General features: G+C 48.2%; 2 protein-coding genes across 2 annotated transcripts; both read right to left on the reverse strand.

The window, feature by feature from the left end:
* Window positions 1–477: 477 nt before the first annotated feature.
* Window positions 478–1840, reverse strand: LOC104575550 (homeobox protein HMX2). The gene is made up of 2 exons (XM_088539923.1): window positions 1618–1840; window positions 478–1031 (listed from the first exon to the last, which is right to left on the reverse strand). Exons 1-2 carry the CDS (start codon window positions 1838–1840, stop codon window positions 508–510), a joined length of 747 nt encoding a protein of 248 aa, XP_088396049.1. The 3' UTR covers window positions 478–507.
* A 7299-nt stretch (window positions 1841–9139) lies between these two features.
* LOC104575549 (homeobox protein HMX1) lies at window positions 9140–11643 on the reverse strand. Its single transcript, XM_088539924.1, has 2 exons — window positions 11397–11643; window positions 9140–9720 (listed from the first exon to the last, which is right to left on the reverse strand). Exons 1-2 carry the CDS (start codon window positions 11641–11643, stop codon window positions 9140–9142), a joined length of 828 nt encoding a protein of 275 aa, XP_088396050.1.
* Between the last annotated feature and the right edge of the window lie 13160 nt (window positions 11644–24803).

Consider the following 24803-nt stretch of genomic DNA (forward strand, 5'->3'; position numbering starts at 1 on the left):
TTTAGATATCTATTAAATTATAATTAAAAAAAATCGTTACTGTAGAATAGATAAAGTTTCCTCACAGGAATCCCCTCAGGATTTCAGAGGAGTTAGCAGGAAAGGTATGAGAGAGCTTGTCTCTTTTTTTAGAGAAAAATAAAATCAGACACGCCACAGTTTGAGAACCAGATTTGAGGAAAAGTGTTTACACTTTGATAATATGGAGCAGGAGTGGGGGAGCAGTTACTCTGAAGGATGTTACAGGTGGGGAGATTGAGAGACAAGGGGTATCCCGGCCTTTGTTTTGGAAATGCCGCCACCCGGTTGCGCGGCGCCCTTGTTGGTCACCGACGGCTGCTCCGACCCTCGCGGCCGGCGGGTTCGGAGGGGCAGGCGGCGCCCGCTGTCCCCGGCAGCGCGACGCGGTGGCCCCGTCGCGGGCAGCCCCTCCGCGGGCGCGGGCGGCCCGGTGGGGGACGCAGAAATCACGTCCGGGGTTGCCCGTCCCGGAGCGGTGGCGGGGGGTTATACGTCCCCGTCGAGCAGGCTGAAGTATTTGGCGGGGCCGGGCAGGCAGAGGTACGGGAGGGAGCTGCCCGGGCAGAGCAGGGGGAAGGACACGGGCAGCAAGCAGCGCCCGAGGAAGGGGCTGTCCTTGTAGAGGGCCGGCAAGGCAAGAGCGGAGGGGGCCAGCGGCTCCGCGGGGGTCTCCGTCGGGGCCGGGCCCTCGGGCTCCGCCGACATCTGTCTCTTGAGCTTGTTGCGGCGGTTCTGGAACCAGATCTTCACCTGTGTCTCCGTGAGGTGCAGCGAGGCGGCGAGGCCGGCGCGCTCGGCGCTACTCAGGTAGCGCTTCACGTCGAAGGTGGACTCGAGCTGGAAGACCTGGCTCTTGGAGAAGATGGTGCGCGTCTTCTTCTTGCTGCCCGCCGCCTTGCCGCTCTCCTTGCCGCAGCCCGCGGCTCCCACCGCCTCCTCCGCGCCGCAGCGCAGCCTCTCGGGCGGCGGCGAAACGGCCCCGGCGCTGCCCTCGGCGCCCGGCTCCGCTGCTGGCCCGGACTCGCCGCCTGCAAAGACAGAGCACGAAGCCCGTGACATCGACAGCGGCGCCCGCCCCGCCGCCGGGGTCCCGCGGAGCGCAGAGGGGCAGAGCATCCCCCCAACCCGTCCGCGGGGAGCCGCGCCTGTGGGCAGGAACGGTAAGGATCCGGGAACGGTCTAGGGATCCCTCTGGCAGCGCGAAGCCAGGGAAATCCTGGGCTCCAGGACGCGAGATAGAGACCCAAAGAGGCGGAGGGAAAGAAGCGGCGGGGCGGGGGAGGGGGGCGAGTATAACACCCTGCACAAGACCCTGAGAGCAGATTGAGGCGGGGAGTGCCTCTTCTCATCCATCCACAGCCACGAAAGGTAAAACGTTGGATCCTCTTCCCGCCTCTGCTGACTAGAGGAGAAATGGGCGCCGGGGTGCCCCGGTGTGTGTGTGCACGAGTGTGTGCATGAGTGTGTGTGGGTGCGCGTTCCCCCAGAGCGGCCCGGCCATGGGACGGGGGCAGGGGAGGAGGAACAGAGTCCGACTCCCCGCCCGAAAGCCGGGACCTGGCAGCGGGGCGCGGGGGGACCGGCCCGCACCCCGACGTGCGATGCGGCCTCCCGCAGGGTTCAGGGTACCCGAGTTGTCGGAGACTTTACTGGGGTCGCGCTCCGCGGGCCCCTCTTCCTCCTGCTCTTCCTCCTCCTCCTCCTCCTGCTCCCGTAGCGGGCGGCGGGGCCCGAGCTGCAGGATGCTGGTGATGCTGAAGGCCGGTGGCGGGGCCGGGGCCCCCGGTGGGGTTCCGCGGACGCCTCCGAGCTGCACCATGGAGCGCTGAGCAGAGCCGAACCGAGCGGAGCCGAACCGAGCTGCACAGAACCGAGCCGAGCCGCACCGAACGGCGCCGCGGGACTGGCTGCGGCGGGAGGGCTGTAGCGGCAGCCGGGAGAAGGGAGGGAGGGAGGGAAGGAGGGATAGAGGGGGAGAGGGAGGGGAACGGGGGGACCAGGGGAGGGTCGGAACGGTGGAGGGAGGGGATAGAGCAAGAGGGAGCCAAAGGGATGGAGGGGGAGCGGGGGGAGCCGTGCAGGGAGGGAACGCTGGAAGGGAAAGAGAGGAAGAGGAGCAGGAGGGGAAGGAATTGGCGGCGCTGCCAAGGTGTCCTCAGGATGGGGAGGTGCCTCTGCTGCCAAGGGAAGGGATTAAGGGAAACGGTGGGGAGGAGGTGGGACTGGAATTTCTCGGGGCCAGGTGAAGGGGGAGATAAGGATGAAGAGGGAGGCCTGGGAACAAGAACGGCGGGGATGTGGTCCGGGATGGAGAGAGAAGCGGTCTGGGAGAAGACGAGCGAGCAGGAAGGTGGAGAGGAGATACAGTGCAGAGGATCCCGGTGTGGTGGAGGCGGGGATGGCAGTGAGAAGGAACAGTCATCGAATGAGGGCTGGGAAAAGTAGATAAGAAAGAAAGATACTGGACAGAGTGGATGAGAAGTCAGGAGAGAGTAACGGAGAACTGGGAAACAGGAGAGGCGGGACGTGTAGAAGTCAAGGGAGTGGTGGATGAGTTTGGGGCCGTGCAAGGAGCAAAAGAGTGATGATGGAGAGAGAGAAGGAGACAGGAAAAAAAAAAAGGAAAAAAAAAAAAGAGAGAGAGAAAGAAATGTGGGAGCCAGCAGGGCCGCAGCTTGATGACAATCACTGCCACCAATTCCCCGTGCTGTTTTAGGAGGATGGTGAGAAAACGAGCTTTCTGTCACCAGGAGCGCCCCTATGGCCCCTTCACCCCCTCCTACCTATAAAGTGAGTAAAGGCGTCCCTCGGGAGAAGGGAGACCGCTCTTCTCCAAGGACTCCGGTAGCCTCAGGTCACTGCGAGACGCTCCCGCAAGGGCGGTGCGCCGTTAGCTGTGCAAGGTTTAAAAAACGTTTTTTTTTTTTTTTTTTTTTTTTTTTTTTTTTTTTTTTAAGCTTGCGAGTGCTGCTAAACTAGAGTCGGCATCACTTGTGAGGAAAGAGGCGCATGAAAGAGTTTGCTTCCCCATGCCCCCCGGAAAGCTGTTAACTGGTTTTTAGGAGGCCTTCTCGTCCAAGACTGGAAGTTTCAATCACGAAAAAATGCTGAGAAGTAGCGATAAACCCTTTAAGAAGGGTTGACAGTAGAGGTGTTGTCAGGATCTTAAATATTGCGATATCATGGATGTCGTGAGCTAAAATCAGGGCATCTGACGGTTTTGGACTGTGTTAATCTTTAATACACTGGTTCTTGGGAGAGCAGGTTTCAGCTGTTTTCATGGAAAGAAAAAAGAATTTCTCTTGATAAAAGCACTCAGATTTTAATGCAGCTGTCTACTGCAGAACTGCACTTTTCCTGGCGAATATATATATACATATCTTCCATTAACACACTCACTGGCTATAAATCCTAACGTGTTTGGTTTGCCTTGTAATCTTCACAAAGTAGAACTCCCAATGGGGCGAAATGTCCCATTCGGAGGTAGCGATAGGACAGGAGAAGGGACAGTCAGTTAGAACTGCGAAGAAGGGGCGGAAGGGACAATTCAGAAATTCAGTGTCGGCTAGTAAAAGTTGGGGCATGAGGGACTTTGAGCACAGTTCGTGCTGGTTTGGACCCCAGCAGATACCTCGGCGTCCTTTCCCGCTTTTGGAAAGGCGTGAGCTGGGTACACGCAAGGTACTCGCATCCGTCTCGCTCCCTTTTAGTCCTGCAAAATCCATCTTAAAAAATTTTAAAACTCTGTCTCCTGAGTGCGTTTCCTTAAAAGACTTTTCCTTGAAACTCGAAAAGGACAGCAAATAAATAGGAAGGCCAATAAGGAAGGAGTCGCGGCTTATTTTTGCACCCCGGCCGCAGTACCGCAAACGCGGCGGTGCGGAGCAGGCCTGGGTACCGCCTGCAACCCAGCGCGAAGCAGCAGCTGCCCAGTGGGCAGCACCGTCCCGCTCCCGCCGTGGCTGCCTCTGGCTCCGGCACTCCCGCCCCGCGGCGCGGTGAGGGGCGGCCGCCGCTCCCGGCCCCGTGCAGCCCGCGCCGGGGCTCCCCTCGGGGAGCCTGCTCTGCCTCTTCGGTGGCCAGAGCCTCATCTCCATCATCCGCAGCGGGAAGGAAGGGGAGGAAGGAGATGGCTCCGCACGCGAACAGGTAGAGATCTACTCCCGGCGCAGGAGCCCGGGGGCAGCGGGAGCCTCTGCCATAAATCTCGCCAAAAAAAATCCAAGGGAACCCTCCCGGAGTCACTTCGAGGAGGAACGGGGGTCCGCTCCCCCAGCAGCACCTCTCCGTACCCACGCCAGTCGATCTCCAGGCTCCAAGAGGCCTTCGGACGAGGCGCATCATCGCTTCGCTCGAAAGCATTTTTCTTAGGGTCGTTAGAGGCCTCCAGCACAGGGTCTTTTAGATACTGCACTTTATTTCCCTTTAAATCTTTAAATCTTCCCGTCGCCAGGTGCGACATTCCGCAGAGCCCTGAGACACCCAGCAGCGGCTCAGCAAAAACGAAACTTTTTTTTTTTCTTCATTTTTCCACTGACACACTCCTGTAATAGCAGCTAACATCAAGCTGAATCCTGGAAAAGCTTTTACCAAAAATCTCCTGGTGCACATACCTCTATTTTCCCTTTAGCCCAAGGTAGAAAGAGTCTTCTACTCTTATTTAGTCTTCTACTAAATTTGATTGCAATGAACTCTAATCAGATTCTAGAGAAAGACGAAAGAGGGTGGCTTTGCTTGAGGGAGGTATCTGAGGTGAGTTAATTTCCTGAGGTCCTTCACCGTTAAATAGGCCCCCTCTGCCTTTCAGAGCCCTTGACGATGAAGAACCTAATGCAGTGGAGTCAGCCAAGTCATGAAAGTCTTTACAGTTTCTCTGCCCAGGACTTAGTCGGAGCTACGATCCACGATCCTCCGTCTCGCCCCGGCGTCAATGCAAAGTCCGCGGCTAAGTCGCCTTCCTGCAACCTCTGCACCTGATTCCAGAGGCGTGAGGTTAAAATTCGAGAACCTATATCCTCCCTCGCCCCAAAAAAAAAAAAAAAGGCAATTAATTATCAGCTGCTCGGGAGACTAGATTTTTTAAGGGAAGACAGAGATCTTAAAGTTCAGACCTATATCAGGATTTTCAGAGCAGCATGTACTCATGTATCTCCTTACATACAAATCAAAACATTAGATCTGTAAGAACACTTGAGAACCTCAGGACAGTTAAATGAAGCACTGAGAACTTCTCCGTAAAGTCACTATCACTGGGAATGCGCCATTAACATTGCCTGGATATAATTTCAGACAGAGAGCACTAAATACCTCAAATACACTGGAAGTGCTGGAGCAAGTCTCCAAACGATGGCGAGACCGCAGTGCACACTCCACCAGGCTCACATGTTTACAGAGAAAAAGAAGAAAAAGAGAGAAAGAGAGAACGAGAGAGAGAAGGAGAGAACGAGAGAGAGAAAGAAAGAGAAAGAGAGAGAGAGAAAGGAGAGGGGGAGAGAGAGAGAGAAAGAGAGAGAGAGAGAAAGGAGAGAAGGAAAGAAAGAAGGAAAGAAAAGGAAAGAAAGAAGGACAGAAGGACAGAAGGACAGAAAGAGAGAAAGAAAGAGAGAAAGAAAGAGAGAAAGAAAGACAGAAAGACAGAAAGACAGAAAGAGAGACAGTCCCTAGTCTAAGATAATGCAGTATAAAAAAATCGATCCAAATATATTGTTCGTCTGTGGAGCCAGCGCGCACCTATGAGATTTATCAAGCATTGATTTGCATGAATATTTTAGACCCCTGCCTATGAGAAATGCCATCTTAATCCGGCGAGCAATATACCATACCATTTGCAAAATAGCCATTTAACAGGGTACTTTTCAACATATTGACTATTCTCATTCAAAGTGTAATTAATAATAACATCTTGCTGCAGCTACACCAAGAATTTATTTCAGAAGGTCAGTTCAGACAGTATTTTGATTTTCGCTCGGTTTGCTTAGATTTTTTTTTCTCTCCCACTAATTATTTTTATTAACATCCAACACACACACGTTATCTTTGCAAGCAGTCTGGCAAGCTTTTCCTTTGCTTCGCCTCTGGAGTGCCATCTAGCTAAGCTGTTGTAGCAACATTCATTAAATAAATGTCAACAGACAAGGATTTATGCTGCATAATAATATTACAGCTGTAGTATAACTGGATTTATTTTAAAGCTATTCTGAGGTTTCTTTGATCTATAAAGCAACAACGTATGTCTCTATATGTCACAAGCAGCCTTCGCGAAAGTACTTAGAGCTCCACCAACGTTTTTCCTCAAAAATATCTATTTGCGGAAATGCAAAGCCTGACTCTTACCTCATTAATATGTTTAATAAAAATATATACAGGCAATAAAACTGCGAGAGATATGTTGCCTTGGTTTGTGTTTTTTTTTCTTTTTCTTTTTAGCCCGCTTTAAGGTCGTCAGCGTATCAATATAAATGGCAGTTTTTCAGTGGCTATGTCTTCTGCTGGGTGTTTCTCTGAATCCTGCAGAATGCTCTTGACCTCAGGAACAACGACTAAGACCATTAGAAGAGCTACGAGGTAAAGAAACCTAAGGTGTATATGTTCCCACTTTCAGTACATACTTTTAATAATCCACTATGAAGCAGTGTCTGCATGTACAGAATAAGGCATAAGTAAGCACTTTTTCTTAGAAGAATTCACGTCATCTTGTACCTTTTAATTTTTTTTTACTACGATCATAAGTTACAAATACAGTGTATGAAAAAAAATCTGTTTATTGATATAATCAGCACGTCTTTAAAAAAACAAACAAACTAATTTCAAAACACAATTTAAAAATCCGATTGATCATTTAGCCCTGCCAGTTCCGTTACTTCAAAAAAGAATATTTAGTAGAATCAGAAGTGCGATAATCTCATATGTTACTCCAAAGAAAAGGCATGTGGAGCGTGGCAGGCGTGTGAGGATGGTTGACAGTCTGCTCCGATATGGTGGCTGCGAGTCAGGTTTTCACTCCGGTAAGGATATGAAGGGGGAAACGCCTGGCCGCGTTTTTCCAGTCGCTCTCAAGGGTGCCAGCTCAGGAGCTGGGCACCAGGAGGGGGAAATCCTGCTCGAAGCCAAGTCTTTGGCCCATTGGAAGGCCCAGTTCCCACACGGGCTGTCCTGGTCACCTCTAGAGGCACCGGCACGAGGGGGCTGCGAGCCCGAGCCTCCCCGCTCCCCCATCCTCGCTCCCTTCTCTGTAGCACATCCCCCGGTTTTAGCAGCTTTCGCCCCAAAGCTGGATTTTTAACTGATATGCAAGCAAAACGGTTGGCGAAGGTCTGCTGGTGTCACACAAGGTGGTGATTATTATTTTTAAGAGCAGTTGAAACGCAACTCCGAGCTCTGCATCGTTCCGAGTCGAAAGAAGCGTCCCGACAAGTTAGCACTTTTCTCAGGAACACCGAATATATATATAAATACATATTTTTCATTCTCGAGTGTTTTTGAGGCTTTCAGCGTCTTGACTGCAACTGCGCAGCCTGATGCCCAGAGCCGTGTTTCAGACCGAAGAGGAAAAAAAAAAAGCAATTGAGAGGTTGGGTTGTAATCCGTCACTGCCCCTTCTTTCAAATTTTGTATCAAAGTTTAAGCTCTGCTGCATCTCGCCGACCGAATTAATAGCAAGGAAGCGTGAAATCGCTCCAAATATAATTCAGACCGTAGGTAATAGTAACGATTAGATTTATTTTCCTTCACCCGGGAAAGGTCCGCACGCACATAGCCCTACGGATCCACCATCTAGCTCTCCCTGCAGGGACAGCCAGTGCTCCGAGCTGGTCGGTTAAATTACATCTGATTATGCCCTAGAACGTACGATCAAAACTTGACCTTCCACCAAGGCTGAGTTCTACAAGGTCCTTTTTTTTTTTTCCCCTCTTAATATTCGGGTACATAAATTCAAACCGTTAGAAATAGTAATTGACCCGGTATTAGTTTTAGCAGCGAATAGAAAGGGGGGAGGGGAGAATTAAAAAAAAAAAAGAAAGAAAAAAAATAGCTTGGCATGCATAATACTTCATATAATATCACATTACAGTTTAGATTGCATAACTAGCCATACAATTCCCCAGCCTGTCGCCACCTGATTATTTTTCTTGCTTTTCTTTTTAATTGCCAGTGCGGACTATCAATCGATTACATAAACCGATCCCGTAAGAGAGAGAAAAGCTCTACTGTGTTTTTCTCAGCCTCGTCAGGAGACACAAATACGTGGCAAATCCAGCTGTTAAAACATTGTGTGCAGATTATTATTTTTTTTTCCTTTTTATCCTGTATTTTAGTTGGTAGCTCGTTAGGGAAATAAAACGAAAACAAAGAAACCAAATCCTCGCAGCTCGGGTTTCAGAGGGGCGAATTCATCTTCTCCAGTTGCCTTCACGTTGTTTCAAAAATCTGAAAGCAGCCTGATCTGAGGGCCGCGGGGTAGCGGCTCATGCTTGGGGGTGGATGGCGTGGAAATGCCACGCATGGCAACACTGTGGCGGGGGAGAGAGGCTCCATCGAAGGCGCTGCCGGAGCCTCGGGGAGCGACGGGCTCTCACCGGCTGCAGGGCCGGGCCCAGAGCTGCGGCGCCGGCTGCGGACGCTCTTTGGAGTGACAGACTTCTCCCTGCTCACACCTGCAGCCCCTTCCCCCTGCTCCTCGATGGCTCCGGGCCCCGTTTCCCAGCCGAGGCCTTTACATTCGTCTCATAGTCGGCCAGCTCTGCGGGGTCGCGAGGAAGGAAACTCTCTGTAACCCGAGGGGTATGAAGCTCCTGCGGAGCGCGGCGTGCGGGGCCCAGGGACGCACCGTTGCCACGGGGCTGCATTTTCTTTGGATGTGTAACCAGCAGACACCCTGACGGAGCAGCTGTCGGCGCGTCGCGAGGGTTCTTGTAGTCCTCCTTTCTCTCCTTCTGCTGTCTAGTTTTTCGTTTGTTTGTTTCGAGTTACCCCAAAGTAAACTTATTGCACGTTAAAAAAAAAAAAGTCAAAAAAGCAGAAACTCGAGAAATGTGTGATGGAAATAAAAAGTTCGGGGAGGCAAGGGGTAGAGCTGAAAGCCTGGCGAAGGGACAGCGGCCCTGGCGCAGGCGGGCGCTCAGACGAGTCCTGTCATCTGCGACCGTAGGAAGGGCAGCGAGGCGGCGGGGAAGGTGCCCAAGGGGTAGGTGACGGCGTTAGAAAAGCCCACCAAGGGGGGCGACATGTGAGGCAAGGCGAAGCCCAGGGCGCTCGCCGGCGAGTTCTCGTGGTAGAGGATGGGCACCCGCACTATCCTTTGGGCCGAGTGAGAGATATTGGCCGCCTCCAGGTCGGCGGCCAGCTGTCTTTTCCACTTGTTGCGGCGGTTCTGGAACCAGATCTTCACCTGCGTCTCGGTGAGGTGCAGCGAGGCGGCGAGGCCGGCGCGCTCGGAGCTGCTCAGGTAGCGCTTCACGTCGAAGGTGGACTCGAGCTGGAAGACCTGGCTGCGGCTGAAGACGGTGCGCGTCTTCTTCTTGCGGCCGTGGGCGCGCGGCTCCGGCCCGCCGGGCTCCTCGCCGCGCTCCTCGTCGTCCTCGCGGCCCCCGTCAGGTCCCGGCCGCCCGCCCGCGGGGCCTCGCGCCGCCCGGCCGCCGCCGCCCGCCCGCTCCGCCGCCGCCGCCTCCTCGGCCGGCTCGGGAGAGTCGCGGTCACTGGCTGCGGAGAGAGGGACACGGTGGCGCTGCCGCCGGGATGCTCCGCGGCGGCCCGGCCCGGCCCGCGAGCGAGGCACCCGGGCCGAGCTCCCCTCCAGGAAACTCGGGGGGCTCCTCACAAGCACAGCTAAAGCACGTGTGTGCGCACACACAAGTCCATAGAAATACATAAGCTCCATATATATATATATACACCCGCGTTTTATATATGTATATATATATATGTGCATACATAATTACTATTTATATAACTATATAAATATGTAGCGTGTTTTTATAGATACACACGAGTATACCTTTATATATAAATAGTGGAGTGTGTACATATATAAATATATGCATACTCAAATATAAAATTCTCCACGCGCATTTATCAATCCACGTGCAGGTTTGCATATATATTTATACACAAATATACGTATATACACACACAGACTCACGTGTTTGCAAGTGCATATGTAAGTATATTAAAGTGCGTGTATATATAAAAGGGGAGGAGGAGAAATATTTCTCACTTCACTTTTTTTTTTGGCACTTGATATGCCTAACCGGCGGGTAAAACTGCTGAAATATTGAGTAATTGTCTCTCAACACATCTCCGTGGAGATTCTAATATAAATGTGTTAAATATTTCCTAGCATTGATACCGAAAAACATTTCCTAGTATTGATAGTACAGAGGGAGAGAAAAAAAAAGAAAAAAGAAAAAAAAGAAAGAGGGAAAGAAAGAAAAAAAAAGGAAAGGGAAAAAAAAAAGCTAAGTAGGGGGGAAAAGCTGCTTCGGGCTTTATTTTCTGCTTCTAGAATCATTTCATATTTCTGAGTGAAATTAAAAATATCGGTAACACCAACACTGCTAAAAGAAACTCTTCGGTTTATAAATCACGCCTCTTCCCCTGACTCTATAATCATGTGAACTCCACAGGCTCGTGCGGAATCACAGATGTACTGAGCGATAGTAATTTTTTTTCCTATCAGGATAAAAATAACCCCCCATCATGGCCTTATAAACTTTTCTATTTCTCTCTCTCTCTCTCTCTCTCTCTCTCTTTTTTTTTTTTATTTAGCTGTTAATTTCTGTCTGGAAACACAGACTCTTTCTCCAGCGCATTTTTCCTCCGGAGGCCGTAGGTGACAGCGGCCCTGGGGGAGGCGGCCGCTCCGCATTGCGCGGGGAAGGGGGGACATGCCGGGGCACACACGGGGACGCGGGTGCCGCCGCTGCTCGAGGTGCCAAACCCGCTGCTGCGCTGCTGGGGACGGTGGCCTGCGTCTGCTGGCCGGGGCTGTCAAAGCCTGTCTCCTTATAAATAGAATAAATAAAAAGAACATAAATAAAGGGAAAGGAAAGAGGAAAGGGAAAAGATCAGGAAGTAATAATAGTAGTCATAGTGATAATAGTAATAATAAAAATAAAGGAAAGCAAGCCATCAGCGATAACTAATGCTATTTCGGGCAGAACAGCAGGCGGGATGGAGGCTCCAGGTGCCTGACACCCTTGGGGCATTTCCGAGGATTTCTCGGGGCGGCCGGGCGAGGGGCGCCAAGACGCCTGGTGGTGGGCGCCAAAACCTGCGGCGCCCTCTCCCACCGCGCCCGCGGAGCCGCTGGAACGCGCAAAGGAGGAGGATGGAGTGGAGGGACACGCGGCCACAAGGAGAAGGGGAAGGCCACTTACTGTCGGGGCTGGCGCAGCCCAGGAAGGCGGCGTGCGCTCGGCGGTACCAGCCCACGGCGGCGTCGCGGAGCGGGCAGCCCGGCGCGCCGAGGCGCAGCGGGGAGCGCGGCCCGCAGCGCGGCGCCCCGCGCCCGCCGCCCGCCGCCCGCCGCGCCCCGCCGCCCGCCGGGCCCAGCAGGTCCTCGATGAAGAAGGACGAGACGCGGGCCGAGGTGGAGCTGGGGCTCTCGGTGGCTTCGTCCGGCATCGCGGCCAGAGACCACCCCCCCCGTTGAGGATGGGTGTCTGGGGGGGGACACACCGGGTGGGGGTGCGGGCTCCTCCGCGGCTGCCTCCGCGGCCCCGCAGCCGCCTCCTTGCTCTGCCTAGCCCCGTGGATGCTCTCCTGGTATAAAAGGTTTTTTTTCCGGAGTAATCATTTCACATCGCGGTTTGCCATCATTTCCTGCAAGCTAGGAGGGGAGGGAGGGGGGAGGAGGGGAAGGGAATGGAGAGAGGAGAAAAAAAAAAAAGGGGAAAAAAAAAAAAAAGGAGCCCGGCAACCCATCGGAGGCGCCAGATCCTGCGCGAAAAACGATAATAACGAAATAAAAATGTCATGCAAGTTAAACGCTTTACAAGCGGGGGGAGCGGCGCCGATTGGCGGAGCAGGGCGGCAAATGGGAGCCCCGCGCGGCGGGAGCGGCCGCGCGGGGCCGGGGCTTGCGCGGCGGGTGCGCGCGTCGTGAGCGGCGAGGAGCGCGCGTGTGCGCGCGTGTGCGCGCCCCCCCTCCGCCCCTCCACCCCCCCCGCCTCTCCCCGCCGCCGCCGCGGGGCTGCCGCTCCCGAGCTCCTGATTTAGGTCAATTAAGGAGCAAATCCCCGCGCGGGGGGAGCGCTCACGGGCCGCGAATGAGGGGGAGAAGGGTAGGAGGGGAGGAAGCGGGAGGGGGGTTGGCCACGAGCGGTCGCGGCTCTCCTATTGGCTGCGGCGAGCTCTGAAGGCAGCTTAGCCAGCCAATGGGCGCGCCGAATATAGCGGTAATATTAATATCATTAATAATAATTATCTGCACCCCCCTCGCGGAGCACTCCCCGCCGCGGCGGCGCCGCTTTTATGTTTAAGACGGCGGCGAGGGACGTAGGAGATTTGGCAACCGCCGCCCGGCGCGCGGGTCCCGGGCCCGGCTGCCCGGAGCCCGCGGAGTGGTGAGGAACCCCCTTCCCTGCTCCGCACCCGCGGAGCCCTCTGCCCCCGCGCGGGTTCGGGAGGGGTCCCCGGTACTGCCCCGCTGGGGCGGGGAAGGGGGGCTCGGCACGGGGATCCTCGTTCGCGGCGTCTTCCGAGGCCGCATTGCAGCCTAGTTGGCGGCATTTAACCTTTTCATTTATAGCCATCTATCTGTCTGCAGGAAATACACACAGACACATACACAATTTATTGATAAGTTAGCCCCGTTGAGCCATCTCCGCAGCGGCCGCCCCGGGCAGGGGGTGCAGCGCTGCCCACTCCAGCAGAAAAAAACTCACTCCGGGGGTTTACGTTCCACAGCCCGGGTTTTTTAGTTGGGGTCACTGCTGGAAAGCCGTTAAACTGCGCTCGGTGTGTGTCCCCTTTTCCAGGTGATTCCGATGGGTTCGCTCGCGAGCGGGACCCCAAACTACCCTGGCTTTGGGCACCGAGCAGCAGCCTTCTCCTCTGCCTTGTCCCTTCGGACGGGGTGAGTCGGGTGGCAGCGGGGACAGCCGACGCCGGGACGGTTCGGGTGAGTACACGGGTGTCCTCAAAGCTGCCCATCCAAACGGCTCCAGATCGTTTTGTGGGCGCTACTTGAAGGGGTTAGAAATCGGGACCATCTTGCACGACCCCTTGCCCTTGGATAGATGTGATGCTCACCTGCAACAGACCTGCCTTCTCCCTGCTACCCTCTTCCTTCCTCTCGGGATATTACTGCTTGAACTCGTTTTGCAGAACTTGTGGGCAAGCAAAACCCCAAGCCCCGCCTCCCCCGCCGCCTATGGATTTGGGGAATACTTTTGGGAAAAAAAAAAAAAAAAAAAAAAAAAGTATTCCCACTTCTACAGAGCTCCAGAAAAAAATGCGAATACCCGAACTCTGAGACAAGCCATCAGAAAGTAAGAACATGCTTCAGTATATTTGGGTTTCTGTCCTATGTGGGGACAGACCAAGGAGGATCCTAGTGAACTGTAAACAGGGAGAAACAGAGAGAAAGCGCACTCCTCACTTCTGGGATAGGATTGATGCTAACTTACACTTCTCTCACGCTCTGCGCCGCCTTGGTGTGTGTTGATAGGTAGGAAATATGAGTCTGGTCGATGTGTGCTAAAAAGCAGCTGCTGTCTTCATCGACAGGCTCAGAAAGTACATACCTGCTTTCCAGAATAAAGAATGAAGATGTGGACCTCACTTACTTCAGCAGTTTTTATATACAATGTGCAAACAACATGCCCATGTTATGTAAAGTGTTCCTACAGCATCATTGTGTAACTCACATATAAAATATTATATATGAAAAGCAATAATGTGTTTTATATCTAGAAAGAGTATAACAAATGTCCAGTAATTTCGGTCTTATATTTTTCTCCATATTTCTCTAAAATAGTATGCAATTCCCCACTGTGCTAGCCTGTGTACGTGAAAGACAAATATACGTAGATATATTATTGAAACACATATTCTGCAAATATAACATTTGTACACGTATGTGCGTGTGCAGAGAGTGTTTTCGTGCTTACAAATACGTATACGCAATTTTCACATAGCTACAAACCCTTTGTACTACTGGTGCACATCATGGGCGTGAAAATAGCATTTCTTGTGCTTTACATAGTTCTGAGGGGCTATAGAAAAACTTTCAGGAGAGAAAAGACTGCGCTTTCCTGGAGGTTTGCCTGTAGCCGCCCAGCTCTCCGCAGAGCGCAAGAAGTGGGATTTTCCCAAATTTGTTTTCAGAAGGATGCGGCGGGGCCGCGTCGGGTTTGCACCCTGCGAGGCTGCCGGTCCCGCGGACCGACCTGCGCTCCCCCGGGCCTCTCCCTCGTGTGCGCCCTTCCCCGGCGCCTCGGGCCGCCGTACCCAGCGCATCGCCGGCACTTGGCCCGGCGGGCGAGGGGCTCATCCCTTCGGGGTTCCCGTACCCGCTGATGGGGTTGGGACGGCCGGGGCTGAGGGAGGACGAGTCTCTTCTCTGTCCCCATCGCTTTCTCCCCGGCAGCAGTCCCGTTCTTTGCGGCAAAAAAAAACTTTTTATTGTTACTTTTTACTTAGAGGACTGTAGTTAGACTGGAGGGTTTTTCAGGGGGGCAACCTGCCTTCCTCTGACCGCTGAGAAAAGATTTGCCTGTGTTTTAGGTTAATTCTTTCGGGTTTATAGTCAAGTGTAGACTACGCGCGGGGTCCTCCGCATTTAGCCGTTAATGCCTCTGTTTTATTCTCAGATATGTTTTCCCTAGACAGCCATAGGAGAGCCTAGGAGAGCTCCAGGACTAAGCGCCTTCCCGTGGGATGAGACTGCGGCCTGCGGATCCTGGATCAGCGCTGCCAAAACAGAGCCTGTGGCGGGTTTTCCCCGGGGAAGGGGTCCCAGTCCGTGCCCGTGGCTGGCGTGAGGCGGGGGAACGTGGCGGGGCAGGTACCGGACCCGCTGGCTGCCCCGGTACCGTCTCCGGCAACCCCGAGCTTCGGCAGCGTTTGCTCGACAAGCGCTGTGGTCGGGGTGCACGGCATGAGGGACGGCTGCGTTTTGGGGCTGGGGGAGCTGCCCGCAATGAGACTGAAATTACCTCTCTTTGGTTGGATGTCTCCTCTTCCCCCCGGCACCAGCGCTGCCTCAATATGTCTTGAAATCGAGGCGAAATGAAAGACATGCTCTAGCGCTCGCTCCCTAACCTCTGATCCTCTCTGCTTTTAAGGGACCGCGCGTTGTATTTGGAGCCCGGGTCTTCGCAGGAGGCGTTTACCCCCCAGGCTCTCCGCGAAGGGGAATCCTCCCTCCCTCGCCCATGCCAAAAAAGTGGCGTCGAAGTGATCGTTCCTATTGCTCTCCCAGTACATCCGACGCCAGCTCTGCGGGTAAGGAAATTCTTGGCCAACATCTGCCTTTGGTTGCTATGCATGTATATACGCACACACACATATGGCTATACACGTATGTGTATACACACACATATAAATAGAAAGTAGTGTTTCAGCCAGGTTCTCTCTAGCTATAGAAATAAAAGAAATAAGTAATAAAGTAAACTGTAGGCAGCCGAGGAAAAGCCAGAGACACTCGAGGCGGTGAGTATGGGATCCAAAGCTCCTTTAGAAGAATAGAAGGATAGTGGAGACGTTTGAAAAGCGGAAAAAAAAAAAAAACTCGGCAAGAAGAAAAACTCAGCGTCTGTATGAAACACCCTTCTCTTCCTCCTTTGTGCAATGCATGATGAGGGGAAAAAGACTCGCTCCTCTCCCGGGGGGCCGCCCCAAACAAACTTCTCCATCCCCTCCCCGTGGGCCGCAGGAATGGAGTTGTCCAGTTCTCTGATCTGCCCTTCCAAAATCCGCACACTCCGAGAAGGGACCAGGGCAGGGGGTTCCCGTCCCGCTGGGACCCCGGGGCTGGGGCAGGGGATCGACATGGGGATGAAGACCAGCACGGGCGGGCTAAAGTACCGCTGATTCCTTTTCTCAAATTAAGGGCTGGCGGAAGGTGCAGAAAGAGAGACCCCGAGAGATATGAGATTGCTCAGTAAGTTATTAGCTCTGTAAAACCGGTCTTACTGGGTTCTTCTTGGTCACTAATAGTAGCAGAAAACTTTTCCCTTTTCAAAGGCTTAAACCAGCCCCGATACCTACGACCGTATTCGTTTTTCACAGAGGCACCAAGCGGTTTGGATGGAAACTTCTTGCAGCCTGTAGAAAGTTCTAGCTGTCCATGTTGCACATTATTGCTTGTTACAGATGGCATGTCAGTGGGAACATGTGTCAGTGGGAATCGCCGAAGTGTCATCTCCTTGGTAAATGAGTGAAATTTAACCGAAAGGACATAATTAATGATAAAACAGGGGAACATCCTTGAGTATATGAGTAAATTAATGAAGAAAGCACTTGGGGAGTGACTTGGGGGATAAACATTCACATGTGCTAAAATACCAGAATCTTTTCAGAGATGTTTATTCATTCTTTGACTGGAGGTGGGAAGAGAGAAAAGAGATAACTAGCGAATTAAGAAATATCTCAAAAAAGTAACCCCTACTGAACAGACAAAACAATTTAATTATAATACAGCCCTAATGCAGCTTTTCCATAAAGATATAAACGTATTTGGCACTGATTTCAGTATACAATTTTAGCATGATTTTTTTTTGTATGCAGGCACAGTGAGAGAATGCATTATTTTATTGGTGCTGGTGAGGGTCAGCCACAGAAGAATTATGGCGGTCATGTGAGATAGGTGCCAATAAAGTTTTTATTATTGTTATAGAGACAAAAGAGCATTATGGAAAGAGATCCTTACCAGACCTAACCACGGACATTTGGTTCTGTTAACAATCAAGTTGGAGCTATTGAACATCAATCTAATATCCACAGAAAATTTGAAAGTATTTTTTCCAGCAGAAAAACGAAGATCTCTTGGAATGAAACAAACAAACAAAACAAAACAAAACAAAAAAACAAACAAACAAAAAAAAACAAAAAAAAAAAGAACTAACAAAAACTAGGAGAAAAATATTGTAGTGCCAGAATTTACCCTTTTTTTTCCCGAATACAGCTGTCTTTATTTTGAAATCATTTTTATGTTTGATTTGTGTTATGTAGCATAAAAATGTCAATCAAAATACGTTTTTAATGGACAAGGTATTTTTTCTTTTCTCTGATTTGTAGCTACATACAGATTTGGATCTAAAGTTTTTACAAAAGCTTGAAGATCAGTATTCAAAAATAAATGCAGAGAGAATGCTGTTATCTTTCCCTCATCCATTCTTGCAATAAACTACTGCTAAAAATTGTAATGAACTTGCCCATGCGTCGATACACTGGATTCAGTAAAAACCCTACCTTCTTAAATCTGATTGACTCAGGAGTTTTAGATTAATTCCAGGATGGAGCCAAATTTGACCAAAGAAAGCTTTAGAAACTGTACAGTACAAAACAGCCTTTGTATTTTTATATTTGCGTTAAAGGAAAAATGATACAGAGACTAAAGTTAGCCCCAAAATGTCGCCAAGAGACAATTTTTTAAAATATACTATTTTCTTGCATTTTTATAATAAAATGATTCAATTTGCCTATGTTCTAAGGCAGAGAGTAAAAAAAAAAAAGTGTGAAAATTCCATGGACCTTTATTCTGTATAAAATCACCTAAAATCATCTAGTTCTATTAAGAAGCAGAAAATATCTTTCTATTCATATTGCAATTCATTTATCAGAGTAGAGAATAAAACATCAGTCTGTAAAGCATTTTTCATTGTGGACCTGTGAAAATTATTATTTTGCAAAACTGATTTGAGTGAGGTACATACTTTTTCACCACAAAACTCTATAAGGAATTATATGTATAAGTCCATGCATTTTTGAATCAGCTCAGAAGTAATCTTAACAAGAATCAAGAAGTAGTTATAGTTTATGTGAGTTGTTAAAACCTGAGGATAAATGCAATTTTCAAATGGTTCTGTGATGTATTATAAGTGGTTTTGCAATGCTTTGGCATATGTGGAGATATGTATCTGGAGATATATATGGTTACATACACATGAATATGTTTATTATGGTATTTGAAAACTACATTTTCCCATAGCATGATAACAGTGTTGAAATGTGCTTAAGAAAGGACTGGATCTAGTCAAAATTAGTATCAGAATGAACTCAGATCCTAATGTAAATCCATGGAAACCCCCAATGCATTCGCTTCCTTGTTCTGAATTATTTTGTTATCAAGTCTGATTAGCCCTAGAAAAGCCTGAAGCGGTAGGAAAGCTGGGTCAAACACTGCGTGAACCCGGTGGTAAAGCTCTGTTTGTTTTCCCTCTGAGAGCCAGGCAGAGATGGGCTATCTGCCCCAGGATCTGCATGGGGCTCAGCAGGAAACCCGGCCGGATCAGCCCCTTCTCATAAGATTCCCTTTGACTTCTCAAACTCTTCCATTTGGGTTAGGATGGTGCGAGCCAGTTCCCACAGTAATTCCTCATGAAACCTGAACGCCGCGGCCTATGTTCTGCCCTTGTGAGCACATAAGAAGTCAGCCTGGAAATTGCACATGCCTCTGGCTACGAATAGTAAAATCTACACTGCAGTTTTTTGAAATTGGAGCAATAAGTACATAGGACTTGTTGCAGAAAAAAAACCATACCCCACTTTGCTAAACCTATGTTTTACCCGGAGATAACTTGATTTAAAAGAAGTAGGTGGGAGATGGGCGAGAAGTGAAGATGGCCCTTCACTGTGTGTCACAGACACATGCTGTGTTGGCTGATTTGGAAGAGATGCCGATACCCTTTTATCTCCTTCTCTCATACAAAATGTTACCCCCTCATCCGCTTGCATAACTTTGGAATTAATATGGGGGGGATTCATCAAACTAAGTGGACACATCTCTGTCTGGGCTTTGCACTCTGTGCTCCCTTCAGAGTCATCACATATCAAGTCAATATTTTTTTCATGAACTTTGGGGTAAATGATCTCATCCTATAACTGTTGTCTAAAACAAATCAAATGAATTGTTGTCTGCTCAGTCAGTGAATTGTTCCAACAGACAACTCCTGGGGAAGGTGTCTTGCAATGTTGTTGCAACATATATCATGGTACAAGACATTGGAGGGTAGCCCTACAGAGAAGATGCATTTAACTGAATTTTGTAAGGGGGAGGCACTTGGTGGATGGGACAGGTCTTTTCAGTGATCATGCTTTAACAGCTTTGCCTCTGAGCTTCAAGTCTCTTTGCTTGTCCTTCTCAAACACTTCATGTGGCTTGGCTTTTTTGGCCACATGTGCATTGGCAAGCTGGAAAGGATCATGGCATGAGTTCAGAGGAACAGTTCTCCATATCCTTCAACTGCAAGCACACTTCTCGGCAGAGTTTGGCCCACCAGCCCTCTCACAGAAAATGATGGGGATAGCAGAAAGCATGGACTGTTGCTGGTAGGAACCCAGTAGAAATGCTAGGCCACCCTGTTTTTCAGTTCTTTGCAGAGAGAACATAGACTGTGAAGTCAATCCATGCCATCCCACTTGGCCTCAGGGCTAGAGAACTGGGCCAGCAGGGGTCCAAAGCAGAGCACCCAGACCTGACCCAAATCCTGCCATTTGTTTGGCAAGGATGGTTGGAAGAAAATGTGTTCTGCCATCGTGGTGTGCATTTATGGTAGTTCTGACAAACTGTAGTGTGTTCGGCAAAGGAGCGCATCCTTGTCCATGTATCATTCTCTCCCTAGCCAGCATCCCCTCAAAAACCTGGCAAACGCTAGCTCTTTAGCAATATTTATAGCTATATCTCTATCTCATGAGCCACTCTAAAAGTAGGCTAACTCGAACCATACCACACTGCTGCTTGGAAATGCAGATGTGAAGGGATATCTGGTTCTAATATACAGATCACCTTATGGTGTGGCAGGTTTCAGTTTCCACAATAGAGAGTGCATTTGTGCTAGGAGTGATTTAAGCCATTTGGGACCTTCAAAAGCAGAAACCCTTCATGAACCTTATTGGAAATGACTACGTTTGCTGAAAAAAAAAATAGGAAGAGAAACTAGAGGGGTGATCCAAGATCACACACATCTAAAGAGTGGGAATGAAGCCTTTTCCAAAATGTTGTTCTTTTCTCACAGAAATGCGTAAGTTGAGTGTGAGACAAATATCTCAATTTCTTTGCTGAGATATTAAGTGCTACTAATGTTGATTGAAAAAAGCCACTGGATTTAGTTCAGAATAGTGTGTTAATTAAATATTAGCAATATTGGTCACCATTTTTTTCTGTTGTATCTTGCTTTTTGCGTTTTTTTTTTTTTTTCTACTTTTGCTGAGGGAGAGAAGGGCAGGAAAATAAAGCATTTCTGCTTTCAGGTATACCTGGTGGATTTGGGCTCTGATATTTTTCTCTCCTTCATTGCACGGAAATCCCATAGGAAGAGCAAAATATCAGCATAAAGATTGGTTGTGCAGATTTGAAAGAAGTATTTTGCCCTTGGGTCCAAAAGCTGGAATGTTTTCTGCAGATCATAGACTCCATAAAACATATGTACTTAATAAATAAGCAAACAAGCTTTGTGTTTGAATGGGGCTGCTGTGGAGTTAAGGAGAAGAACATTAGGCCACTTGGGGTGGAGGTTTGGCACTTACATCCCTCATATCCCAGAATCACTCCATAAAACTTTTTTCTTTTTTTTTTTTTTTGCACATATCTCTTTCTCTCCTCTGCGCCAACAGTGGTGTTAAAGAGTATGAAAGGGACCTTTCTGAAGCTTATTCCAGATGATCTGAAATGGTGCTACCTCACAGAGCTGACTGACCCCATGCAGAAAGTGGAAGGAATATCTCTAGCTTGTCAAGGAGGTAAAACAGATGAGCTGAGAAGGCTTCTTCTCATTCACATCTACTGTCTCACTGTCCACACCAGTCAGTGGGGAGCATAGAAGAAGAGAAGTAGCTGGAAACAGGCCAGGGCTCTGCATTTTTGGCACCCCTTTGCAAGCACCAGCCCAGAGGCTTTTTCTATCCCTCCATTCTGGAGCTGTCAGCAGGTAAAACATTCTGTCATATAACTCAGAGCTGCTGAAACATTACGTGCCCTGCTGCCACCTTTTCCAGAACTCGCCTGACCCTGCTACGCTCGCCGCTTAGCTGCCAGGGGAGGCAACTTCAGTCCCCTCCACAGCCCCTGATGAAGATTTGCCCATGTCTAAGAACCTCTCCTCTTATGCTTGGGAAGAGCGAAATGGTCCAGCATTTGCTTGCAAATGGTCTTCAAGGTGCTGAACATGTCAGGTGCTTTTATAGGTCTCAAGACACGTGACAGTCAGGATATTCATTCTGTACTGGGATCTTACCAATGCCTTTTGACTGTCAGATCCAAAGGCTAAGGTTCTTCTGGGAATGTCTGCTCTCCCACAACCACAGTTTACCCTCTTTTCTCCCATTCTCAGGTGTCACAGCTCCTCTCAGGCAGTGACCTGCTTGTACATCCATGGTGTTCATGGCTCCCAGGGCATGTTACATTTGTGGAGTCCCTGTGCCTGGACACTGACAGGTCTCCATAACGTTCAGCCTGGCTGGACGACATGTGTGTTTGGTCAGGTGAATCTCCAGGGTAGCAAGGACATATTTTTGGCATGTCTTGTCCACCATCTGGTAAGAGGCAGCCAGAGGTCAGACGTCTAGTCTGATATATTATCTATGCTTTTTCTGGGTAGAAGGGAAAGCGAGGCACCTCCAAAGAATGACTCACCTCCCCTCTCCTGTGCGTCTTTATTTGGCTGGGCTAAGTGTCTCTGGAAGTGCCTCCAAAGGTCTCCAAAGAGTAGCACTGCAGAAGACAACTACATTAAACTGAACACCTAACTTTTAGCTGGCTGAAGTTAGTTGAAATTAATCCTACCTTTATCTTCTGGCTGCTTCTAACTTAACTAGCTAGACTGGCCCTTTGCCTTTCCTTCACACGTATATTTTAATAAGATGAACAGCAGAAGCAAACCAAGAATCTGACTTTTATCTTTCACTTGTCCTTAGAACTGTTTGCACATAGCTTCAAATTTATGGAATGGAAAGATGAACATCAGCCATTTCCTTACCTAAAATGACAAGTTTTGGGGAGGTCTGTGACCAAATTATTACATGATGCAATCATGTCAAAGTCAAGTTCAGTTAGGGACAAAATGCAGAGTATTTATTTAGATTTGTTTTCCACAAGAATAGAAAAAAACAATCTGAAATGCTGCATTTTCAGAACATTTTTTTCTGTGAATCATTAGGTAATTATCTTAATCTGAATTAGTTATATTTGGTTATGTGTTTAACCTCTCTTTCAATTCAGAAAAAGAAAAAAAATCATGCATTAACAATGAAATGTTTCTTTTGACTCTGTAACAGGCAGTAAAGTCATGTGGTATCAGCTCTGGTATCAACAGTGGATTAAAAAGAGGCTTTAATTCTGAGTCAGAAACAGCAAACTTCCTTTTATCTAATGTTGGTTTGTTACTTTTGATCTTGTGCTCATACTCCAAAATGTGTTGCCACATGCAGGTTTGTCCTTTTTGTATGTTTGCTAAGGTCCTTTTTTAAATTCTGGACTCCACACCAAAATAACCAGCTTAGCCTTAGCACGTATAAATGTACATGTAGGTCATCCCTGAGAAACTCAAATTAAAAGGATTAAATATGAAGGAGTGATCTATAGTTGGATGGGAAGGACTAATTAGGGTATCAGCAGTATTCGCAGCTGGCATATCTCTCAATTACACTGAATAACCTACCCTAAGATTACAAAATAATCTATAAATTCTTTGGATTCAATTTAGGTTCAGAGTTAGATTCCTGTTTAGATTGTCTTTACTTATGTTGCAAGTACTAATAAATTCTGGAAGTATAAATTATATATAGCTGGAAATCAAGTGGCAAATACAGCTACAGACTATTTAAAATTTTATGATAATCAGCATGTTTAAGAAATTAAGTGTAAGAATCTTAAGATTGTTTTTTGCAGTTTCTACACTTGGAAAAAAATATGAATAGGTGTCCAAGTTCATATGGCCTTCTCTTGCTTTCCTTTGGCAGGAGTGGTTTGGATCTGGACAAGACCTAAAGAAATGATCCAAAATCTGTACCTTTTCCTGAGCTGGGAATTTGTTGAGTTAGTTTCTGGAACTGACCTATTTTAGGACTGTGATCAACCTGGACTGCAGGTGTCGTGGCCTCTGTTTTGGGTTCTGGACCTGACTTCTATTCTGCAGTTTTACCAGGGGTTTCTTCTATGTGAACATTTAGCCACACTTACTTAGTAGGAAGTAGTACATCCATGAAGCAAAACATTTTGCTTCATTTCACTACCAGCATTTTGCATCATTTCCTTGTGTAAATAGATACAAAGTCGACGAAGAAGTGTCTGAAGAGTCTGGACTTATTTTGAAAAGAGATTAGAATTTTTTTTTCTCTCTCTCTCTCTCTTTTTTTTTCCCCCTTTGGCGTCCTTATTTAGGAAAAAAAAAAAAGACAGTTTAATGTACTGAATTGCTCTATCAGGTTTTTAATCTCTTTCAAAATGAACCTAGACATGTATTTACTTGTATGGAAGTAAATGCATATGTTAATGAAAAAAGAAACATAGGCGAAACTAAGATGATTTAAAAGAAATCTCTGTTAATCCTCTCCCAGGTGTACGAGGATGTGCTTTAATTACTTGCTATCAGAACAGAAAGTTACCTGCAAGGAAGGCAATGTAAATCAAGAAGTCAGCCTTGCCACAGTGCCACCACGAGGACGAATTGCTGCCCAATAAACGGAGACCACCGCAGAGCCCTTTCAAACCACAGCAAGGGTTGAATTTTTCTGCTTTGTCTTGCAGAGAGCCCTGCCAAAGTGAAACATAGGTTAGGCAGTGTCAAGCTGCTCCAAAACAGGCCTTCTACTTTAGCATTCACTAGGATATTTACAGATGTTGATAGAGTGTAGTGCATTAAATTGATTTCAAATAAAAATCATTGCTGTGGTCTAGATGGATTAAGATTTTCCCAGCAGTTCTGCACTGCACAAATCAAATGCAAAATAAACTTAGATCTGTACTTTTGCCAAATTGCAATTTATAAATAAAATGATTCAGTCCAAGCCAATTTTCCTATTTAGTTTTAATAGCTAATGCTCTGAAATCCTCAGGGCTAATTAAACTGTTCATTGTCCTGCTGCATTTAATTATTCAGATATCGATCTAACATCTTAACACACAAGACAAAACAGTGACATAATTTAAATTTGTGCAGGAAAAAAAATAGGAAACAGGCCTAGCTTACAAATGATTTAGAAGTTAACAAGTAAAGTCAAAGATCAGCTTTTCCAAGTGTTGATTTATTTTCATGAGCCATACAGTCTGTTAAAAGAAAAATAATTTTAGAATTTTGCTGCAAAACTTGTTTTTAAATATCACATCTAGTCTAAAATCCCAGATAGCATATTGCCAAAGCCATGTGTTTCTACAAAGGTGAGGATAAGTCATTTGGCTAGGGAAATTAGACCATGACACAGGAACCTTGTATTCAGTTCTGAGCTCACATGAGACAACCTCTGACCTCGGCCTAATAAATATTTAACCTATCTTGTTCCACAATTGCCAGGAAACTGAGCCTCATATATTCCTTTTTTTTTTTTTCCTCCTGTAATTTTAGTTTATCTCAGCACCTTTCTAATATGGTGCTCTCTCTTACTGGGTGTTTAGTCTTGGAACT

Source organism: Tinamus guttatus, unplaced genomic scaffold (assembly GCF_059628265.1).
Source record: "Tinamus guttatus ecotype Peru unplaced genomic scaffold, ASM5962826v1 Tinamus_guttatus_pri_ptg000052l, whole genome shotgun sequence".
NCBI classification, from domain to species: Eukaryota; Metazoa; Chordata; class Aves; order Tinamiformes; family Tinamidae; genus Tinamus; species Tinamus guttatus.

Bases quoted from the DNA above. Each gene is read 5' to 3' on its own strand.
- LOC104575550 (XM_088539923.1), bottom strand. From the start codon at position 1,840: ATGGTGCAGCTCGGAGGCGTCCGCGGAACCCCACCGGGGGCCCCGGCC. The intron at 1,032-1,617 runs GTCGGGGTGCGG...AGTCCGGGCCAG, and splicing joins TGCGGGAGGCCGCATCGCAC to CAGCGGAGCCGGGCGCCGAG.
- LOC104575549 (XM_088539924.1), bottom strand. From the start codon at position 11,643: ATGCCGGACGAAGCCACCGAGAGCCCCAGCTCCACCTCGGCCCGCGTC. The intron at 9,721-11,396 runs GTAAGTGGCCTT...CTCTCTCCGCAG, and splicing joins GGGCTGCGCCAGCCCCGACA to CCAGTGACCGCGACTCTCCC.